General features: G+C 41.4%; 1 protein-coding gene across 1 annotated transcript in view; it reads right to left on the bottom strand.

Annotated features, from left to right (window-relative positions):
- Positions 1 to 20,973, bottom strand: part of myo3a (myosin IIIA) — a 243,667-nt gene that overhangs the window by 104,032 nt on the left and 118,662 nt on the right. Inside the window, exons 19-22 of the mRNA XM_059971447.1 lie at positions 16,231 to 16,310; positions 10,912 to 10,953; positions 8,562 to 8,657; positions 5,936 to 6,013 (exon numbers count right to left, since the gene is read on the bottom strand). Of these exons, the coding sequence (XP_059827430.1) occupies positions 5,936 to 6,013; positions 8,562 to 8,657; positions 10,912 to 10,953; positions 16,231 to 16,310 (296 nt within the window). The remainder of the gene's footprint in view (positions 1 to 5,935; positions 6,014 to 8,561; positions 8,658 to 10,911; positions 10,954 to 16,230; positions 16,311 to 20,973) is intronic.

The following is a 20,973-nucleotide window of genomic DNA, read 5'->3' on the forward strand; positions in this document are numbered from 1 at the left end:
GATGGAAGATTAGATCAAGAAATGGTCACTTGAAATGTTGAAGGAAGAAGAGGTGGTGGGTGTGGATGTTTTGGGTGGTGGACACCCTTTTAATCTTGCTACCTACAAGTACAAGATGCATGAAACACCACCTTAGGCTGACCCTCCTGTCTTGCCATTCATGATTTTGTTATTGGAAGCTGATTTTTAATGATGAATATTCCACATCTTTAAATAGCCACAGTTAAGTGGTAGAACAAAAGTGTGATTTTCTGGGTAGAGTGAAATTTTATGCTGGCAGAACAGTAAGCTCTCTACACCAGATGCTCTGCCATATGAAGATAGCTTGAGAGTTCTCAGTGCATCTGCCTGATTATACCAATTAACATCAATTAGGCATGGAGATGGTGAATCAAGAATGAGTAGTTAGAGATGATCCGAAAATCAGACCAGCGGAATCCATGTTTTATAATGCTATACATAAACGATCAAAGACTAGTGACCTTGGTGCAACACTGTTACAGTCTGTGTGTCAGTAGTCACTGGATTAAGGCAGTATTGTCTCCCCATATTAAATCTCAGACTTGAGAAACAACATCTGATTAGTTCACTTTAAAAGGTAGGAATAACTGTACAAATGCATTTCAATTACCTAAAATTCTTGAGTCATTAGTGCAAATCCATGTTTTTGCCAGGCGGTGTGGCAACCCACTTTCTGCGCAGGTGAACCGGCTCACAAACAGCCAGCGCGTGGGGGGAGACTATGGTAATGCACCTCTGATGTCATTTCCGCCCGGAGAGGGCGGGCGCTAGGGATTAAATGCCAGTGTGCAAAGTTTGAATAAATTAGTCTTGAAATGACTTACTGACTGCCTGTCATTATTTCAGCGCTGTGTGTAGTACATCGCTACATTGGTGACCCCGACAGTCCAAATGGGATTTGGACCAAAGATGACCGACTCTTCATCTGTTCACGCAGTTTCGCTAAAACTGCCGACTTTCTGGACGCTGCGACCACATGTGTGGTTTAGCCAAGCAGAAGCCCAGTTCCAGATTCGGCAGATATCCTCTGATTCCACGCGTTACTACCACATGGTGAGCGCCCTTGACCAGGAGACGGCTGCCCAGGTTGCGGATTTCATACAGTCACCCCCGGAAGAAGGACAATATGAAGCATTCAAAGCGGATCTTTGGGATCAATGGGATCTTTGGCCTCTCACGGTGTGAGCGGGGTGCGCGCCTGCTTCACCTGCACAGTTTGGGAGACAGACTGCCGTCAGCATTGATGAACGAGATGCTGGCCCTGGCTGACGGACAAAAGCCCTGCCTCATGTTCGAGCAAGCGTTCCTAGAGCAACTGCCCGAGGACATACATCTGCTGCTGACCGACGCAGATTTCAGCGACCCCTGGAAAGTGGCGGTCCGGGCAGACGTGCTGTGGAAAGCCAAGAGGGAGAGCGTGACGTCTGTCGGCCAAATTACCAGGCCACGCGCCCAACAGCGGACCAGACCAGGCCAGGGAGGGGGGCACACACATCAGAGACAGGAGTGAGGAGGCCAGTGAACAGTGGTGTTTCTACCACCGGCGGTGGGGTACAAAAACCTGCCATTGTCACCCGCCCTGCAAGGGCCAGGGCCAGCTGCCACTAATGACTATGGTGGCTGGCCACCAGGACAGCCTCTTGTACGTCTGGGATAAAAAGTTGGGACGCAGCTTCTTGGTCGACACTGGAGCGGAAATTAGCATCTTGCCCCCAACGGGGTATGACACCCACAACAGGAAACCAGGACCCACCCTGAGGGCCGCAATTGGCAGCATGATATGGACCTACAGCACCCACACAGTGCAGCTGCAGTTCAGCGCCAGCCGGTTCACGTGGGACTTCACACTGGCCGCTGTGGCCCAACCACTCCTGGGGGCGGACTTCTTGTGAGCTCTCAGCCTGCTGGTCGATTTGCAAGGGAAAAGACTGGTACATGCCAAGACTTCCCAGGCATTCTCCCTGGGTGAAGCTAAGTTGCCGGCCCCACACCTGGACTCCATCATGCTTTCGGACAATGAATTCACCAGAATCCTGGTGGGATTCACATTGATTCTGGCACCGCAGTTCACGGCAGCCATGCCCAGACACAGGGTTCAGCACCACATCCCGACCCAGGGACGACCCCTCCACGCCCGCGCACGAAGGCTCCCCCTGGAAAAGCTCCGCCTGGCGAAGGAGAAGTTCAAGACGATGGAGGAATTGGGGATCGTACGGAGGTCCGACAGCCCATGGGCCTCCCCCCTGCACATGGTGCCCAAAGCAGCTGGGGGTTGGAGACTATGTGGCGACTAGCGCAGACTGAACAAGGCTACAACTCCAGACCTCTACCCCATGCTGCATAGGACTTTGCAGGACTTTGCAGCAAACCTGCATTGGGCAAGAATATTTTCCAAAGTAGACCTCGTCCGGGGATACCATCAAATCCCGGTGCACCCTGAAGACATCCCCAAAACAGCACTTATCACCCCGTTTGGCCTGAAGAATGCCACACAGACATTCCAGTGGTTAATGTGGTGGCACGCGAACTGGACTTTCATCTATTTGGAGGACATCCTTATAGACAGCAGTAGTCGCCAGGAGCATCTGTCCCACCTCCGCCAGCTCTACTCACGCCTGAGTGATTTCGGCCTCACGATCAACCCGGCCAAATGCCAGTTCAGTCTCAATACCATCGACTTCCTGGGCCACAGGATTACCAAAGACGGGGCAACACCTCTGCCCGCCAAGGTAGATGCGATCCGCTACTTTGCCCGGCCCAACACAGTCAAAGGCCTACAGGAGTTTGTTGGTGTGGTGAACTTCTACCACCATTTCCTCCCCTCAGCAGCCCGTATCATGCGCCCTTTGTACACCCTGATGTCGGGTAAAGGCAAGGACATTACTTGGGACGAGGAGGCCGCGGCTGCTTTCGTTAAAGCCAAGGAAGCCTTGGCAGATGCCACAATGCTGGTGCTTCCCAGAACGGACGTTCTGACCGTACTCACGGTGGACGCATCCGACACAGCAGTCGGTGGGGTGTTGGAGCAGCTCATCGAGGGGTGCTGGCAACCTTTGGTGTTCTTCAGCAAGCACCTACGACCACCCGAACTCATGTACAGTGCTTTCGACCGGAAGCTGTTGGCACTATATCTGGCAATCCGGCATTTCAGGTACTTCACTGCGTTCACGGACCACAAACCGTTAACCTTCGCGTTCACGAAGGTGTCCGATCCCTGGTCGGTTCGCCAGCAGTGACATCTGCCCTACATCTCCAAGTACACGACGGACATTCAGCATGTCTTGGGAAAGGAGAACGTCGTGGCGGACGCACTCTCCAGACCAGCTGTCCAAGCCCTGTCCCTGGGGGTGGACTGTGCAGCAGGCAGACAACAAGATGCCCAGTCTCGGGTTTGCAGCTGCAGGACTTTCTCATAGGCCCAGGTGAGAGGACCCTCCTGTGCGATGTGGCTACCGGCCAACCTCGCCCCATCGTCCCGGCAGCCTGGAGGCGGCGAGTTTTCGACTCCATACATGGTTTGGCGCACCTATCTATCAGGAGAACCATCCGGCTGGTCTCCAGCAAGTTCGCGTGGCATGGACTTCACAAGCAGGTCAGTGAATGGGCCAGAAATTGCGCGCAGTGCCAAACAGCCAAAGTGCAGCGGCACACTAAAGCCCCGCTGCAGCAGTTCGAACCCACCACCGGAGGCTCGACCACATTCATGTGGATATTGTGGGTCCCCTACCAGTGTCCTGAGGAGCGCTGTACCTCCTAACTATGGTAGACCGGTTCACGAGGTGGCCAGAGGTGGTCCTGCTCACCGACACATCTGCTGATTCCTGCGCCCGAGCACTGATCGCAACCTGGGTAGCACGCTTCGGGGTACTGGCCCACATTACCTCCGACAGAGGCGCCCAGTTCACCTCCAGCCTGTGGTCAGCTGTGGCCAGCCTGTTGGGAACGCAGCTACACCACACTACTGCCTACTACCCACAGTCGAACGGAATAGTGGAACGCTTCCACCGTCACTTGAAGTCGGATCTCATGGCCCACCTGAGAGGACCCAACTGGTTGGATGAGCTTCCCTGGGTCCGGCTTGGAATTCACACAGTACCCAAAGAGGATCTGCACGCCTCGTCGGCTGAGTTGGTGTACGGCCGTCCCGGGAGAGTTCATACCAGCCCCAAGGGGGCAAGAGGAAGAACCCACAGCAGTCCTGGACAGACTACGCGAAAGGCTCGGCAGCCTGGCCCCCGTACGGACTTCACAGCACGGACGGACCCCGACCCATGTACCCATAGAGCTGCAGAACTGTAAGTTTGTGTTTGTATGAAGGACACCGGGCACCGCTACAGCGGCCGTACAAGGGCCGTTCAAGGTGATCAACAACAATGGGTCTATGTACATTCGGGACATCGGGGGGAAAGAGGAGGTTTTCACAGTGGACCAACACAAACCAGCCCATGTGGACTTGGCGCAGCCGGTCGAGATTCAGGCACTGCGGCGCAGAGGCAGACCTCCCAAACAGAGGCTGATCCAGACTGTGGACACTGGGGGGGGAGGTGTATCGCTAGTTCTGGGAAGGAATTATGTGGTGACCCACTTTCTGCGCAGGCGAACCGGTTCACAAATAGCCAGCGCGCGGGGGGAGACTTTGGTAATGCACTTCTGACGTCATTTCCGCTCGGAGAGGGTGGGCGCTAGGGATTAAATGCCAGCGCCGCGAAGTTTGAATAAACTAGTCTCGAAACGATTTACCAACTGCGTGTTGTTATTTCAGCGCTGCGTGCAGCACATCGCTACAGCAGAATATCTTGCTGTATATAGTCACTGTTTTCAGGTAGTGGTGAAGGTCATGAGACAGAACATTTCTCAACAGAGTTTTCAGTTCCTGCCAGTCAGATGCCAGGCATCGATGAGGGATGTATGCATATAAATGGTCACATGGAACCACAGCTGCCATAATTGCTAATTGGTACTTTGTGACACTTTTATCTCCATTCTCCACCTATGGATTTTGGTTACAACAGCCCACTCCACCTATGGATTTTGGTTACAACAGCCCACTCCACCTATGGATTTTGGTTACAACAGCCCAGCCTTAATCTTCTGGCATACTCAGGCATCATGTGGGATTCTTCACAACTGCTTAACCTGCAGACTGATATCTGTTTTATTTTAGATTTATGCTCTCACAATGGTTTTATTTTATAATTTCTTGTAGGTAACTCCTGTATGCTTTTACAGGAAGCCTTTGAAAGCTTATAACAAAGCCTACCTCCTGCAGCTTTAAGAGGATATGTAATGTAATCTAACAGAATGGGTTATCTGCCTTTTATCATGCAGGTTATTAATTCCAAGGGTGGTTCCAAGGAGTAGAGAAAATATCCAAAAAATGGTTCAAAGGAAAAGAAAACTCAAACACACACTTGTGTCCTAAATCAGGATGCTGAATCATCTTTCACACCTGTTAAAAAAGCAACAACTCAAACAGCAACATTAACATCAGCTTAGAGGTTGTATGAAACAGGACCATGGACAATATTTCACCTATCAAGTGTACAGAATCATTGTGATACTGTGGACTTCAGTCAGTAACTTGGATCTAATTCAGTGGAGATCGGAGGAACTGAAAGAGCTGGGCAAGCAAAACCACATATGCCTAATGAAATGGAGATAACTGAAGTGGAAAATGGAAAGGAGATGTTGTGCTGGACTGCAGATTCATAACCATGTTTCCCCATACGTTTCCCACACTTCACTCACTAGAAGCAACAGTAGCAACTTCCAAAGAAAGATGCGCCTGGTTTAAGAGCAGCATCAGTAAAGGCGTATACATCTACTTGCACATTCAGTGAAAGAGTAAGGGAAAGGGTTGGGTCTTACATATGGGCTCAAAAGTAATGACAAATGCAAAGGTTATTTTGCCTACCCTGAAATAAGAAGCAACAGTTTGTGTTTTCATGTTCGTGGCTTCTCTGGGCGCATTTCCAGACTCTCCAGTGTCAACCTGAAAAAGGAAAATAAAGTGTTTACTTTGCTCTTATGCAGATAATTTGTTGGTCATCTGTTAGCTATTAGGACTTTGGTAAATCCTTGTCAAACCTTTATTAATAACTTAAAAATAGCGTAAATTGGGCATGACTCAGAGCTGAAGAAACTAACTCTGGAGCTGGAACTCAGTTTGATTGTTTAAACTAATCTTCAGCATCAGACATCCTCCATTATATTTCATTAGGGGTTAGGTACAAAAGTTTAATTAGAAATATTTGGTTTGTCAGAACTGCAGTGACCAAGGCAAATTTGGATAAGCAAAGACTAAGGTTAGAATTGAAATAGCCCATTTTCATGCAATTGTTTTAACTGCTGTGCAGCTGAACTGTCATAAACTTCAACATTACTGTTATGTTTTGTAGGCTGTAGTCAAACTAAGATCTGTCAGTCTATTAATTTCTACTGTAAGGTGCATCTAAACACAGACACTCTCCAGAAGCAGAATGATGGCGGTTCCATGTAACAGATGGCTTTCAAAGAGCAAGTGATGCTATCAAGCATACAGATATAGTTGTGTTTTCCAGTGTTTGACAAATAATTTTGCTATATTTCAATTCAATCTGAATAGAACACTTGAGACAAAGGGATGTGGATAACTGTGGAAGGTAATGGATGTTAGGTTGAATCATGGACAATAGTTCACCAATAAAATGTACAAAATCTTGTAGAACATATGAACACTTCCAAAACTACAGTTCTATTACTACTAATCAATGTCTCTCAAAAAGCCTATACAAGTTATTTATAGTAATTTGCTTACAGGATAATCCTGCTAAATGCTAAGGCTGTGAGTTTAGCAAAGATCTATTTGATGCAAGATAATATAACTTGGGCACGAAGCAGGTGATCTTCAATCTTCAGTCCATGGAATTATATAAAATTACTAAACAAAATCAGATAAATAATAAAGAGCTGCAGATACCCTTCCTTCAGTTAATTTCATGATCAGAATCAGAATCAAGTTTGTTATCACTGACATATGTCATGCAACTAAACACAGGCCATTCTGGGTTATGAATGCTAGACTTATGAACACTCTTACATGTGAACAAGCTCCCATAATATTATTATACTTTCATTAGTCCCTACAAATGGCAGAACTCTCTCCACTTTTGGAATTTGTTCCTCCTTTTCAATCTTATGTACTTCTGCTGTCTTTTATTACTGTACAATGGAGGCATATTGAATCATTTTTATCAATTTTACAACTTACATGCAAAAATGAGGTTTGGGCATCTGAAAAATGGAATCCATTCGTTACCTAAGGAAGGCCTGTACAAACTCTTAAAATCTCACGAATAAAAGATGGAAGTTGATCTCGTAAAGGTTTTTCATTATATTAAACTATCTTTGATGATCAAAATGAAAATGAAAATAGATTTCAAATTTTTATGTTTCTTGCTCAGTAATTTTTTTCCAGCACTGTTCCTCTTTCTCTCTCTCTCTCCTCTCAGAGGCCTTGTACTTCCTTTTCCGTGTACTTTCTTTTCTCTCTGCTTTCTTTTCCCTGTCCCTTTCATGAGAAACAACTTCTGCTGGCCAGGAAGATTAATATAAGCAGAGGATAAACAATTAGACCTTTCGGGAAGAAAATGCTTCTCTGTAAAAAAAAGTTTGAAACTCTCTTCACACTGATAAACAGTTGAACTATAATTAATTGCTGTTTTTCGATTTGAGATTAGTGAGAGTTCTCTTAACAAAAGATATTAGGGAATATGGGCAAAGGGCAAGTTTGAGGAATAAAGTCAAAGATCAGCCATGATCTCATTGGACAACTGAACAGTCAAAGGAGGCCTCTTGTTCAGAAGTCTCAATGTTTCCTACCATCAGCATCTACCCCTTTGTATATGCTCAATCTCTGGTGTTCTGGTCACCTTGTTACCATTGCCATCTCCAAATAAGAAACATCTCAATGACCTTTCCCAGTGACCATTGCTTTCCCAGTTGCTCTCTTCCCTTTACTTGACCTGCTTGGTATTGTCTTGAGGAAGGTAATATCATGTTCTATTGAAAAACAGCAAAGAAACGTTGATATTTTATCAGTAATTCCAGGAGCAGCATGACTCAAAAATACTACACAACATTGTGTTTTGTTTTACAAGTGAACATATGATGTATGTTAATATTAATGTTTTTAATAAAGTTACTTGTTCTGTGCTAGTGGAGTTCCTTGGAACATCATTTTGTAAGCCGCACAGAATACTTAAGCCTAGTGAAGACATTGGTGCTACAGAGGTATATGTTTTGATGGTGTGACCGGAATGGCCAGTGAGAAAGGTGAGCACTTCTGGAAATAGCATGGAAATAAAATTCCCATTTCAATAGATGAAAATGATTCCAGCATACCTCAGTGCTTGGTCAGCAATATTTTTTTTTGTCCTCCTCCTCTTGATATGCAGCTAAGGCAGGACATGAGGTGAACTCCAAGCAAAAGGCTCCTGCTGCTCCTTTTCAATCTATTGCTCTAGCTACTTTGATTATATGAACCCCGTGGGTGGTTGTACCTGTGTTTGTGACAAGCAGAATGAGTTACGCATGTTGTTGTGAGGTGCTGACTTCTTGAAAGGATCTAGGAGCTGCCGCTTTTCCTGGTGGCATGTCTGGAGAAACAGAAGAGGAAGAGAAAGCAATGTTAACACACTGGGCATGCAGTACTCCTCTTTATTTTGGTCTGGTGTTGTGTATGGTTAAATGCTTGACTGAAACAAGCGGAAAGAGTAAGAAAAACATAAGAGAAACACAGAACTGGTCCTGTGGGTGCACTCCTTATTCTATGCTTTATGCATTCACTTCATTAAGGCTCAGTTGGACCTCCTTTGATGCCAGTATAAACTATCCGTTTATTAGCTGTTACAATCCTGTAAAGGGAAAAGAGTTGCATGTTTGAATCTAGGAGAGCAACCTTCTTCTCTGTATCCTAAAAGGTATTTTTGGGAAAGAACCTCTGAAAAGGTAAATGTGATATCAGCTAGAGAGGCAGTTTTCAGTTTGATCTATACATTTGGATTTCCATACATGTCCAGCTGTTAGCTTGAGCGAATGCTTTATTCAGTAAAACAGCAGAGAAATAACAGTTTGAGAAGAAACCATTTGTAACATGCACATTTATGATTTGATGAAAGGTCGTCAACCTGAAGTGTAAGGTGCTCTCTCTCCACAGAAGCTGCTTGACCTGTTGAGTGTTTCAGCATCTTTGGTTATATTGCAGAATTCCATCATCCACAATGTCCTATACTTCCTTTCTCATGGATCCCACATTCTGCAGATATTGGTACATTATTTTATTTCTGTATCAGCCTCTTCTATGAAGATTTCTCTTCACTTCTCTTCATTTCTCTTCATTTCTCTTCATTTCTCTTCACAATATTTCATTTCATGTATACACTGAGCAGCACCAATGTTATTGATGCATTTTCTTTGTTGTGCAATTGTATCTCAGTCATTCATGTTGCTCGCCAAATTCCAATTAGGCTTGCTTGAAAGTGGATAATGTTCTCCTTCCTAGCTTCACTCCATTATAAGAGGGTTCAACATTCCATTGCAAACCCTAACAATATCTTCGGCAGGCAAGGTATAACTTATATTTGGATCAGAACTCAGAGGAGGATTGAATATCCACGATTCATTTAGTAGATGTGTTTAACATGTTCCACTTCCAGCAGAAAATTAGGATTTTCCTGTGTAGCTTTCCAATAAGTGTAGACAAATTTTGGTTATAAGTAGTATGGTTCAGCAATGCCAATAATTCTTTATCTTTTCTGCCTTTGTTTTTCCCTTGCCTTCTCAGATCTACTGTGAAAGGATTGATTGAATTAATTACACTCCTAAGACTGGAACTGGAAATTAGGGATCAGAGTAGTTCAGGATGTGTTACACAATACATTGATTTGGAATTTGAGTAGCAATTTATATGTTCTAAATTGTAATGCCCTCTTCATCGACATACCCAGCTATAAGTTTTACTCCCTAGAGATTGAGGATCATTGAGTCCAAAACAGGAGGAAGAAATTTAAGAACTATCAATTGCATATGTCAGCTTTTAGGAACTTGCCAGCAATAAGTTGATTGAAGGTTGGTCTGGAAATTTATTTATTTCTGTTTCATGTAAGCTTCATATACTACATTAACTTCAGCAGCCAGTTTATCAGAAACAAAACAAAAATTCTTCTCATATCTAGTTCTTCCACTTATCATCTTAAGTAACAAACCTCAGTCTGTGGTTAACCAATGTTTCGACACTGCCAATAGCTTCCTCTCTTATTTTATATATATAAAAAACCTGCAAAACCCTGTAACAAAACTCCACTCAGTCTTCCCTGCTCTAAAGAGAGTAGCTCAGGCAATACCCACATAATGCTAGAGGAAAACTGCAGGCCAGGCAGCATCTATGGAGAGGACTGAACAGTTGATGTTTCAGGCTGAGACCCTTTATCAGGTCTTGGCCTGAGAAATCGACTGTTGATTCAATGGCCTGCTGAATTTCTCTAGCGTTTTGACTGCTCTGCTCTACATTTCCAGAATCTGCATGATCTCTTGTGTTTTCAAGAACAACTCGAATTCAGTGCTCCAAAGTAAATGAGATGCCACATCCCTGAAGCATTCCAGGACATCTCTGTACCTTCTCAAGGGCTTTGGCATCTTTTCTGCCAGCTTCAATGTTCTGTTTTTCTGCATTTTCAGGGTTCTCTGCTTTCCACATATTAAAACTGGCTCTAGATTAATCTATTTGCAAACTTCAATTCATGGGAGAATGACTGGTCAGGGTAAGAGAAGATACATAAATGATGCTACAATATATCTATATGAAATTTTTAAAAAATGAAATGAAAGAGAAAGATTGAGAAAGGAGTTTACCTCACAAAGGCAATAATAGCTGTGAAATACAGAGTCATCCACCTACAAGAAAAGAAAATATAGAATAAAGATGGGTATGGGAAATTTCCATGTCATTCTGATGTATTGCTAGGGCTTCAATAGAAGACCGACAAAGCTCCAGAAGAAGTTAAGTTAAAAACTAACATTGTAAATCAGGTGAGTTCTGTGGAGATTCGCAGTCAGAATGTACAGTATAGTAGTACAAAACAGTGGGCTTTTCTACTCTGAACATACTGATTTTGTTTTACATGCATTATGGCATATTCCTCACCGCTAATCTCTGACCATTGAATATCACGTTCAAACATTCAGCTACTAGTTAATTTCAGCTGTCCACATAAATCACTGAAAGTGAAATGTCCTCTGGGTGAGGATGTGTTATCTTATGAGAAAAAGATGAACAGGCTAGACTGTGTTTGCTGAAGTTAACAGAGTGAGAAGAAATTTGATTGAAACATGTAAGTTTCCGAAGGGTCTGGACAGGGTGGATGTGAAGTGGGTGTTTACTCTTGTGGAACAATTTGGAACAAGAAGTTAACTTCAGATGATGATGTAATTTCCTTTCCTCATAATGAGTCTTTGAAAATTATCTATGGAATTTGAGTCTTTCAATATTTCAAGACAGAGAGAGGAAAATGATTATCCTTTGCAGAGTTGGGGTGACAGTCAGCTTGGCCCTGAACTTCTTAAATGTGCAGCAGGCCTGATGGTTGAATGTCTTTCTGTTGCTGCTCCTGATTCATACATTCTTAAAGGTTGGACAAAGGTACTAAAAGCAATTTAGTTTCTTGGAAAGAGTTGTTTTATCACAGAGATACTGGTATACTTAGGAGAAAAGTATACCAGAAAGTTGTGCATTGACTGTCTGGAACTGTTTCTGGCAAAGGTCTCAGGCAGGTTCACCCAAACACCCCCAGGGTTTGGGAGATTAGATTCTGAAGGCAGGATCTGTGAACTCAGCTCATTTCCTTTGAGACTAGGAGACTGTGTCATGGTTTAAATAGTACAAGGGTTTGATCATATAGGATCAAGCATTCAGTGGATTTTACTCCATGAGGGAATCTGAAACAAGGGAAATTGTTATAAAATTAGAAGTGAAATTGCAAACTCTTATATAGAAATGCATTGGACTATCGTGAGGAAAGCAAACCATTCCTAAGAAAAATGAAGGTAAAGGAAAATCAGGGACACAGAGCATAATTTTCAAAATGCATAATCCCCATTCCAGATTCTTCTGATGTATTACACTCAGAAGGTCCTGGACACACATGGTTGCATCCAATGATATAGCAAACCATTTCTAGAATTTTCATTAATATTCCAGTGACCCATCCTACAGGAGTCACCTTCAGTGTATCAATGAGGCATGTTTCTGCATAACCCTAAGGGAAACTTTATGAGGTCCATCCTCAGTTTTCTGACTTTAGGTGCCCCCACCCCCAGCTACTGATCATCCAGTAATTACTAACTCACCTACACTAACTGGCAATCCAGTCTCCTCAAACATTTCTTTTTCATACCCAGCTGTAAATGCTCATGTAGGACACAGAATGGCATTTTATCATCCTGATTCATTTCAATTAGATGGAACGTTTTATGAATATTTAAGTAAATAATTAGTCCCTAAAGGTAGTGCAGAGGGGAATCACGAGGCTGATCCCTTCAGGATAAACCTAGATGAACTTGCAGAAGAGCAAAGGACATACAAGGAGATGGTTGAGTGAGGACTTTATATAGAGGTATTTATGACATTAAAAGAGAAAAAGTAAATCCTGATGACTGCTTCAGGGTATGCCGCGTCACCAGGACAAATTGTAGAACATATTAAGTCAGGTAGAGACAGTTCCTATGACCCTATAAATTTGTCTCAAACTTTGTCCTCAATATTCCTTTGCAACTAAGGTCAATATACTATTTACATTCATAATTTTTCACAATTACTTCATGTTAATTTTCAGTCATTCATGTACAAGGACACCCACATTTTTTTAAAAGCTCTCATCATTTAAAAATATTCTGCCTTTTTACATTTGTTTTACCGAAGTGGATGATATTATCACACTTTTCCACATTATATACAGTTTGCTGTGTCTCTGCTTATTCCCTTAATCTTAAAGCTTCTCTGCATCCTCCTTACATGCACAATACCACCCAACTTTATACCATCAGCAGTTCTGGATACATATACCTCTCCTCATCCAACTCACTGATTCTCATTGTGAATATGGGGGTCCACGACACCATTGCTGGCAGCGGACCACTATCAAGAGCCTGCCTACCCAAAAAATGAATAATCTTACTCTGTCCAGACCAAAAGCCTCAACCAGAAATGTCAACTGTCCATTTCACTCCACAAAATGGCTTGCTCAGTTCTTCCAGCATTTTGTTTCTTGATCTACGTTCCAGCTTGTATCTCTAATCTTATCCTGTATTTGTTATGAAATCATGAATCCACATCATTATATTTCCCCAATATCAGATCCTGACTTTTGCTAATGATCTCTTCTGTGGCATCTTATTGAAGTACTTCTAGAAAGTTCATCAACTCCTATTTACTCTATCTACAACAATAATCAGTTATCAAATATATTTTCCTTTCATAAATCCATATTGAAATATCACACCCAATTACAATGCTTTAATTGCCTATCATTTCCTAAATAAAACATTCCAGAGTTTTCTTTTCCCAGAATGATTTCTAATACTATCATATTATCTTCTTGTAGTGCTGCTTGTTCTTGTGAAAATACCGTAAGCTTCTCCTGTGTCTATTTATGTCATTCATCCCCAGAATAATTTTCTGAAGTCTCTCTTAGCATGTTCCTAAAGCCTTTACAACTTTCCTAATGTGTGTGCCTAGAAATAACACTGTACTTCAACTATACCCAAAGCAGTTTTTAAAGAGCTTCATCACAATTTCATTGCTCTTGCAATTTTGCTGTTTTTTTAACTATTTTTTCCAAGCTTCTCTGTTACTTTCAATGAACTGTGCCCACATCTCTAATTTATCTGTTCTTCTGTTTCTTTCAGAATTGTGCCTGCTAGTTTATCTTGCTCCTTTCTCATTCTTCCTAACAAAATGTAACCCTTCATATCTCTGTGCATAAAATTTCATCTGCCAACTATCCACCCATTCCAGTTCTCTGCATCATCTTACTTAAAGTCTTCCTCACACTTCAATATGCATGCAAGCTTTGTGAAACAAAAGCTTTTTTCAATCTCGGACTTTAGTTAACCAAGTTTTATCGTTCATATCATGAACAACTCCTTGGAATTTATAATAAATTTCCAGTAAAATTAAAAATGAAAGTTCTGAGCCAAGGCATAGAAATTATAAATGTCATATTATATCCCATTTAGAAACCTAAAAGTCCTTTGTGAGTCTTTAACAAAATCTGACTATAATTCCATGACATATTTTTCATAGTATTTTCCTCAAGTAAATTCTCAAGTGTAAAGAAAACAAACTGTTAGAGCATTTGCTGCAGATTTTAGCATCTGCAATCTCTTGGTGTCTCCAAACTCTCAGATGCACTGCAGATATAACGATCTTTTCTGATCTCAGTACAGTTACAAATGGAAGCAAATGTTGTTTGGTTATGAGGAAGGTAAGCTGTCCACAATGCAAACAGAAAACCTCATTTATCATTTTATTTATATCCTTTATTTTTTGCCTTCTGTTTTAATTAACAAGGTTACCCAGCAAAAGAAGAGGACTGGCATAACATAGTTTCCACAGAAGCCTGGACTAAGTGACTTGACTGAGTTTTCTCAGCTATATCTTAAGGTCTGAAAGCACTAACATGCTAAAACAATAGATTAAAAAAATCATGCTGATCTCAAGTAAGTATTATGTATATTGCCAATCCTAGGTTAATACTGACCAGCCAATTTCTAAGCTATTTATGTACTATGTATGCAGATTACCTTAGATAATATTGGTGATTAAAGATATTATTCTTATTATTGCACATGGATAACTTGTCCTTAAAGTATTAATTCTTCCATAGTTGCCTTAGTTTTCTACAATCGTTCCATGGATGCCACGTGGGTGAAGGGAGTGAAAAAAAGGAATCATTATCTAGATGACAACTCTCTTACTTCACTTTGGGGAAGAACCAATGACTGAATGGTACCTTCCTTGATTATGTACCAAGATCAGAAGCTCAATCAGCAGAAGAGATGAAGATACGTATCTCGCTATTGTTTACCGTGACATTGTTGAGTTCTAGCATGTTGTCTTATTTGCATCCCAAATTAAACCTGACATTTATGGGGTTTTACACGAGGACATGGTGCTGCACTGGAATGCTTCATGATGTATGATAACTTCCCTGAGAACCAAATTATAGTTAATAAAGAGTGAACGTTTAAAGACCCTCAACGTATAAGACACAGTATTAAGCTTTTGCATTTTTTTTATTATTATGAAGCCATCTGGTGCCAAAGGACAATGGAACAATGAGATGCAGACAACTAAATGCCTCAATATAACCTGTATTACAAGGAAATTGAACTTGAGACACTGAAAATGTGTGTGATTAATAATTTTCTTTAAATTATCATAATTGTACATTTATATAATTTGGTTTTAGTTCATAAGGATCATAATCACATGACAGAAGTAATTTTTTTTCAGGGATGCCACAAATCAAAAGTTCCATCACATCCAATACAAAATCATTATTGGAAAGTCCTCTACTACAAGACAAATAACATGTAAAAGTTTTTCTAAATATTTATCTTATTCTAAATACTTTAATCAATATTCTGATCATTTGAAATTATAGCGAATCTGCATGGCTTAATATTTAAGGTCAATCTATTTTCAGGTGTTGTATTTCTGCTGATCATTAATACTACTTATAACCTGTAAAATAATATCGCTTGTCACACCCTCACCAGGGGAGATGGAGCAAATGCAAAACCAGATTATGATATAATTAAATCAACACAAAAACATAATTCAAATGCCATCTTCAAGATCTTCAATAGCAGAGTAATCGAGGTACAATAGAAATCTGGAAACTCCAATCTTTTTGAGTAAAGGACATGAATTTTAAATGCAAATTCCATTTGGCACCCAAGAACTTGTATAATCCAACTTCATTCACCAGAATCAGTCAGTGAGTATATTTCTGACGCATCAAATCTTTTGCCTTCTGCCAAGTTGACTTCTCTCTCGCAGGTATCTCAAAATTTGGCAGATAAATAAGTGGTCTAAGTAGCAGTATAAAAATGCTAGTCAGCATTTTTAAAGGAAAATGTAATTCAATATCCTATGCTCCAGACATCTACCTTTGAATGATTCACTGAGCGCTGAGGAGTTCGAACTCGGGGAACTGTTGCACCTTTGCTCTTAGAGCGAGTCAGATTTCCTAGGATAAAACAAAAGAATCTGGTTTAGTTAATCAAACTAAATTTAACTTGCACTGGGGTTGCCATCTTGCATCTAACTGATGAAACTGAGGTCCTTCCAAATATAGCAAAAAGAGAGATTTGATAGAGGTGTTTAAAATTATGAGAGGCTTAGATAGGATAAATAAAGGGAAGATATCCCATGGGTAGGTGGTCAATTGAAACAGGAAGGATCAGAGATGACATGAGGAGTGAATGGTTCACAAACAGAGCATTGGGTGCAGCTTCACCCTGAAACTGAACAGTCAAGTCCATCAAACACATCTCTAATTTCAACAATAACATAACCCCAGTGCTTAACAATGCTTATCTACTTTTTAGTAGGACCTTTTGAATTAAATAGATGCAACTTAGCCTTGAATTTTACCCATACCTCTTATCATGTTTGCATTTGCTGGATCAACTTGGTTTCCCTTCAGTATTTGTCCATATTGCTCCTTCGGTGTACATCAGTTCTGTTCCCCATTTTCCCATCGCATTTTTTAACAACATCAACCCCAACATCGCTGATAAAATATGGGAATTATGTTCAAAAATGATGGATCCTTAACTAACAATATTTTTCAGAAAACAATTATGTAGATTAAATATATTTGTGTAAGAAAACTTCTATCCTCCCCTGAATATGTCATTATCATGGAGTTGATCACCATTTTCAACACCTCACTGAGCAGTGTAAACAAATATCATTCCATTGGAAACCAACAGCAAAATCCTCCTGTTGAATCAGCTAATGGATTTAACCTCCCTCCCTGTTAAATATCAGAGGTAGTCCGAAGGAGATTCACCAAACCAGTTCCTGGGATAAGAGGGTTATCCTAATGAGATGCTACAATGGTTGTGTCTCTATTCTTTACAGGTTAAGAAAACTGAGGGGTTAAACAAAGAAGCTTCTAAGAGGATATAACAGGTTCATGTTGAGATGATTTTATTGGTCGGAGCATTTTAAATGAGGGAGCATAGTCTCAAGATAAGGAGATGGTCATATTAGTTTGAGATTTGCTTAGAGAAAGAGTAGCAACTTTCTGTTATTTTCTGCCTCAAAATGTTTGCTGAGAATATTTGAAATGGGAAGTAAATGTGTTGAAAGATTTGGAATTGAGGGCTAAAGGGATCTAGCAGAAAGGAGGAGTTGAGCTCTGAGGTTGATTATATGGAACGATCGGGCAGGTTTGAGGGACCTGGTGTCCTACTCCTATTATGTTTTTGTGTTCCTGTACAATAGCAGTGGCCTGTGGAGTGAGTGAGTTTTCAGAGTCCAGTTAATCAGTGATGAACACATCTTTAAAGACTTTTGCACAACATGGACCTGCTTTTAAAACATGTTATATTTTATTCTTCTGTCTTACAAAACATTATTGTTCCCTCTGAATTAATTATGTACAGTATACCCTTCACTACAATCTGTAACCCCGAGGTGCTTCACGATGATGGAGAGTGGACTTTGAGCTCCTTTCCAAAGTTATCAAACTCTCGGAAACTCCACATATACTTGTCATGGATTCATTATCAACGTTTTATTAATTTGGAACTCCAAGGTTCAAAATAAATTTATTATTGAAGTCTGTGTTGTTCACCATATGCTATCCTGACATCTTCTTGTGGTCATTTACAGGAAATACGCAGTAGAATCAATGAAAATCTACATACAAAGAAAGACAGACAAACAAAATGTGCAACGTGCGAAAGAAAACAAGCTGTGCAAACATAAAAAGAAAATCAAAATAATAATTATAGCTGAATAAGCCATTGAAAACATGAGTTATAGAGTTCTTGAAGCGTCCATAGGTTGTGGACTGTCAAGGTGAGTGAAGTTATCCATGCTTGTTCAGGATCCTAATGGCTGAAGGAATAATAACTGTTCCTGAACTTGATGATGTGGGACCTAATGCTCCTGTACCTCCTCCTGATGGAAGTAGCGTGAAAAGAGCAAGGCCTGGATGGTGACGGTCCTTAATGGTGGATGCTGTTTTTCTGCAACAGCATTCCTTGTAGATATGCTCAATGGAAGGAAGGACTTCACCAGTGATGGACTGGGCTGTATCTACTACCTTTTGCAGGTGTTGCCATTCAAGGACGTTGGTGTTTCCATACTTTTGTGATGCAACCAGTCAGTATTCTCTCCATCATGCATCTATAGAAATTTGTCAAAGTTATAGATGACATGCTGAATCTTCGCAAACTCCTAAGAAAGTAGAGGTGCGGTTGTGTCTTCTTTGGAAAGGCACTTACATGCTGGACCCCGATGGACACTTTGAAATAATAACTCCGAGGAATCTAAAGTCATTGACCCTCTCCACCTCTGGTCTCCTGATCAGAACTGGCTCATACACCTCTGATTTTCTCCTCCTGTGGTTAATAATCAGCTTTAAGGTTTTGCTGACATTGAGTGAGAGGTTACTGTTGTGACACCACTCAGCCAGATTTTCAATCTCCCTCCTATTTACTGATTCTTCAGCAACTTTGATTTGGCCACAACAGTGGTGTCATCAACAAACTTAGATATGGCATTAGAGCTGTGCTTAGCCGCACAGTTATGACTGTAAAGCAAGTAGAGCAGGTGACTAAGCACAGAGCCTCATGCTGATGGAAATTGTGAAGGAGATGTTGCCAATCCAATCTGACTGGGGTCTGCAAGTGAGGAAATCCAGGATCCAGCTGCACAAGGAGGAATCGAGGCTTAGGTCTTGTATCTTTGAGGGGATGATAGCGTTGATTGCAGAGCTGTAGTCAATGAAGAACATCCTGATACATGAGTCTTCACCGTCCAGATGTTCCAGGGCTGAGTGAAGAGACAAGGAAATGCAATCTGCTGTTGACCTGTTTATGACAGTAGGCAAATTGGAATGGGTCTAAGTCCAGTTAGACTTTTTAAGTGTCAACTGTTGCATTTGAACATCTGTTATTTTTTCAATGGACAATATAAGAATAATCTACCATCAGTCATCCTTCAGAAATACCTACTGGATTGATTTATTGATTTATTGATCCAATGTTTCTCCAAGCACAGTGATGTAGCTGAGTCATATTTCCAGTAACATGCGTTCAATCCTGATTGGTACTTCAGAGCCTGGAGTTTGCATGCTGACTGCCGTAGCTGGTGGTAAATTAAATGGCCACCATAAATTGCCCCTAGGTGCAGGTGCAGGGTAGAATAGAGGAAGAGTGGATATGAATATAGGGAAACCAAAACAGGATTAGAGTGGGATGAGTGAAAATAGATGTCAGATGATCAGTGTAGAGTCAGTGAGTTAAAGCATACGTTTCTGTGCTGTATTATTCTATAACTCTATTGTGACGGATTTTGTCATTTGTTACAGAGGGGATCAGCGTGAAAATGGAAAGCAATGGATTAGTCACATTGTATCCTGTCATTGCTCAAGCAGCTAAACTAAGGTAGCCTTTCTCTTCAGCATCACTTTGTGTATGCAAGTTGGTTCCTGCAATTCTTATTTGATGAGTGTGGAGGCACATCTAAGGTACTTCATGCACTGTGAAGCATTTTGTAACTTTCCTGAAATTATTTAAGGTGTCTATACTGTACAAATATTTGTCTATATTATATCCACATTGAAAGTAAAATGAAACTAAAACTGCGGAAATACTGAATTTCTAATACAAGGCAGAACACCAGAAATACTCAGCAAGTAAGTTAGCATCTGTGGAAGGAGACACAGAATTAATGTTTTGGTTGAAGACCCTTCATCAGAACTGGGAAACAGAAAAATAAGTTAGTTTTAATTTGCAGTGAGGAGATGAAGGGGTGACTATGACAAAGCAATTACCTCTCCTATTCTGTTCACTGTACTACAGGAAGATTATATTGCACTGGAGAAGGAGCAGGATGCTACCTGTTTTAGGACTTTTCTGTTATAAACAGAGGTTCGATAGATTGAGTTTGTTGCTTCAAGTGCAGGAGGCTGATTTGGGAATTGTTAGAGGTGAAGGACATAAGTAAGTTAGAGGAACTTCTCTGAGAGGGAAAAGGTTTACATAACAGGTATGAGATGATGTGAGGAATCTGAGGAAATTTTTTTTAAACCTAGAGAAATGCTGCGTCTAGATCACACTGCAACCAGGATGCCGGAGACAGGTAATCTCACAACATTGAAGGAACATTCTGGGCCCAACACATACTGTAAGTGCATTTACAAAGAAAGCATGGCAGCACCTCTACTTCCTTAGGAGTTTGTGAAGATTCAGCATGACATCTGAAACACTGACAAACTTATAATGTATAGTGGGGAGTATATTGAGTGGATATATCATAGCCTGGTATGGAAACACCAATGCCCATGAATGGAAAAGCCTTCACAAAGTTGTAGATATGGTCCAGTTCATCACAGGTAAAGCCCTTCCCACCACTGAGCACATCTACAGGGACAAGATGGTGCTCATCAGCTGTGTCTGGCAGTTCATCTAGAAGAAGGAAAACTCTGACTTTAAACCTCTGCTGCCTTGTGGCTATATCCACTCATAGGGAAGGGTTCTGCAGTAAATCCCGAGGGAAATATCTGAAGCTGGAGTCCCTAAGGCAGTCCTACATTGAGTTCAACGCTGACTGGCAACTCTTGCAACACTGCTGGTACCGAACTGTATCAGTCTCTGCCACTCCTTTACGTT

Source organism: Hypanus sabinus, chromosome 6 (assembly GCF_030144855.1).
Source record: "Hypanus sabinus isolate sHypSab1 chromosome 6, sHypSab1.hap1, whole genome shotgun sequence".
Lineage (NCBI taxonomy): Eukaryota > Metazoa > Chordata > Chondrichthyes > Myliobatiformes > Dasyatidae > Hypanus > Hypanus sabinus.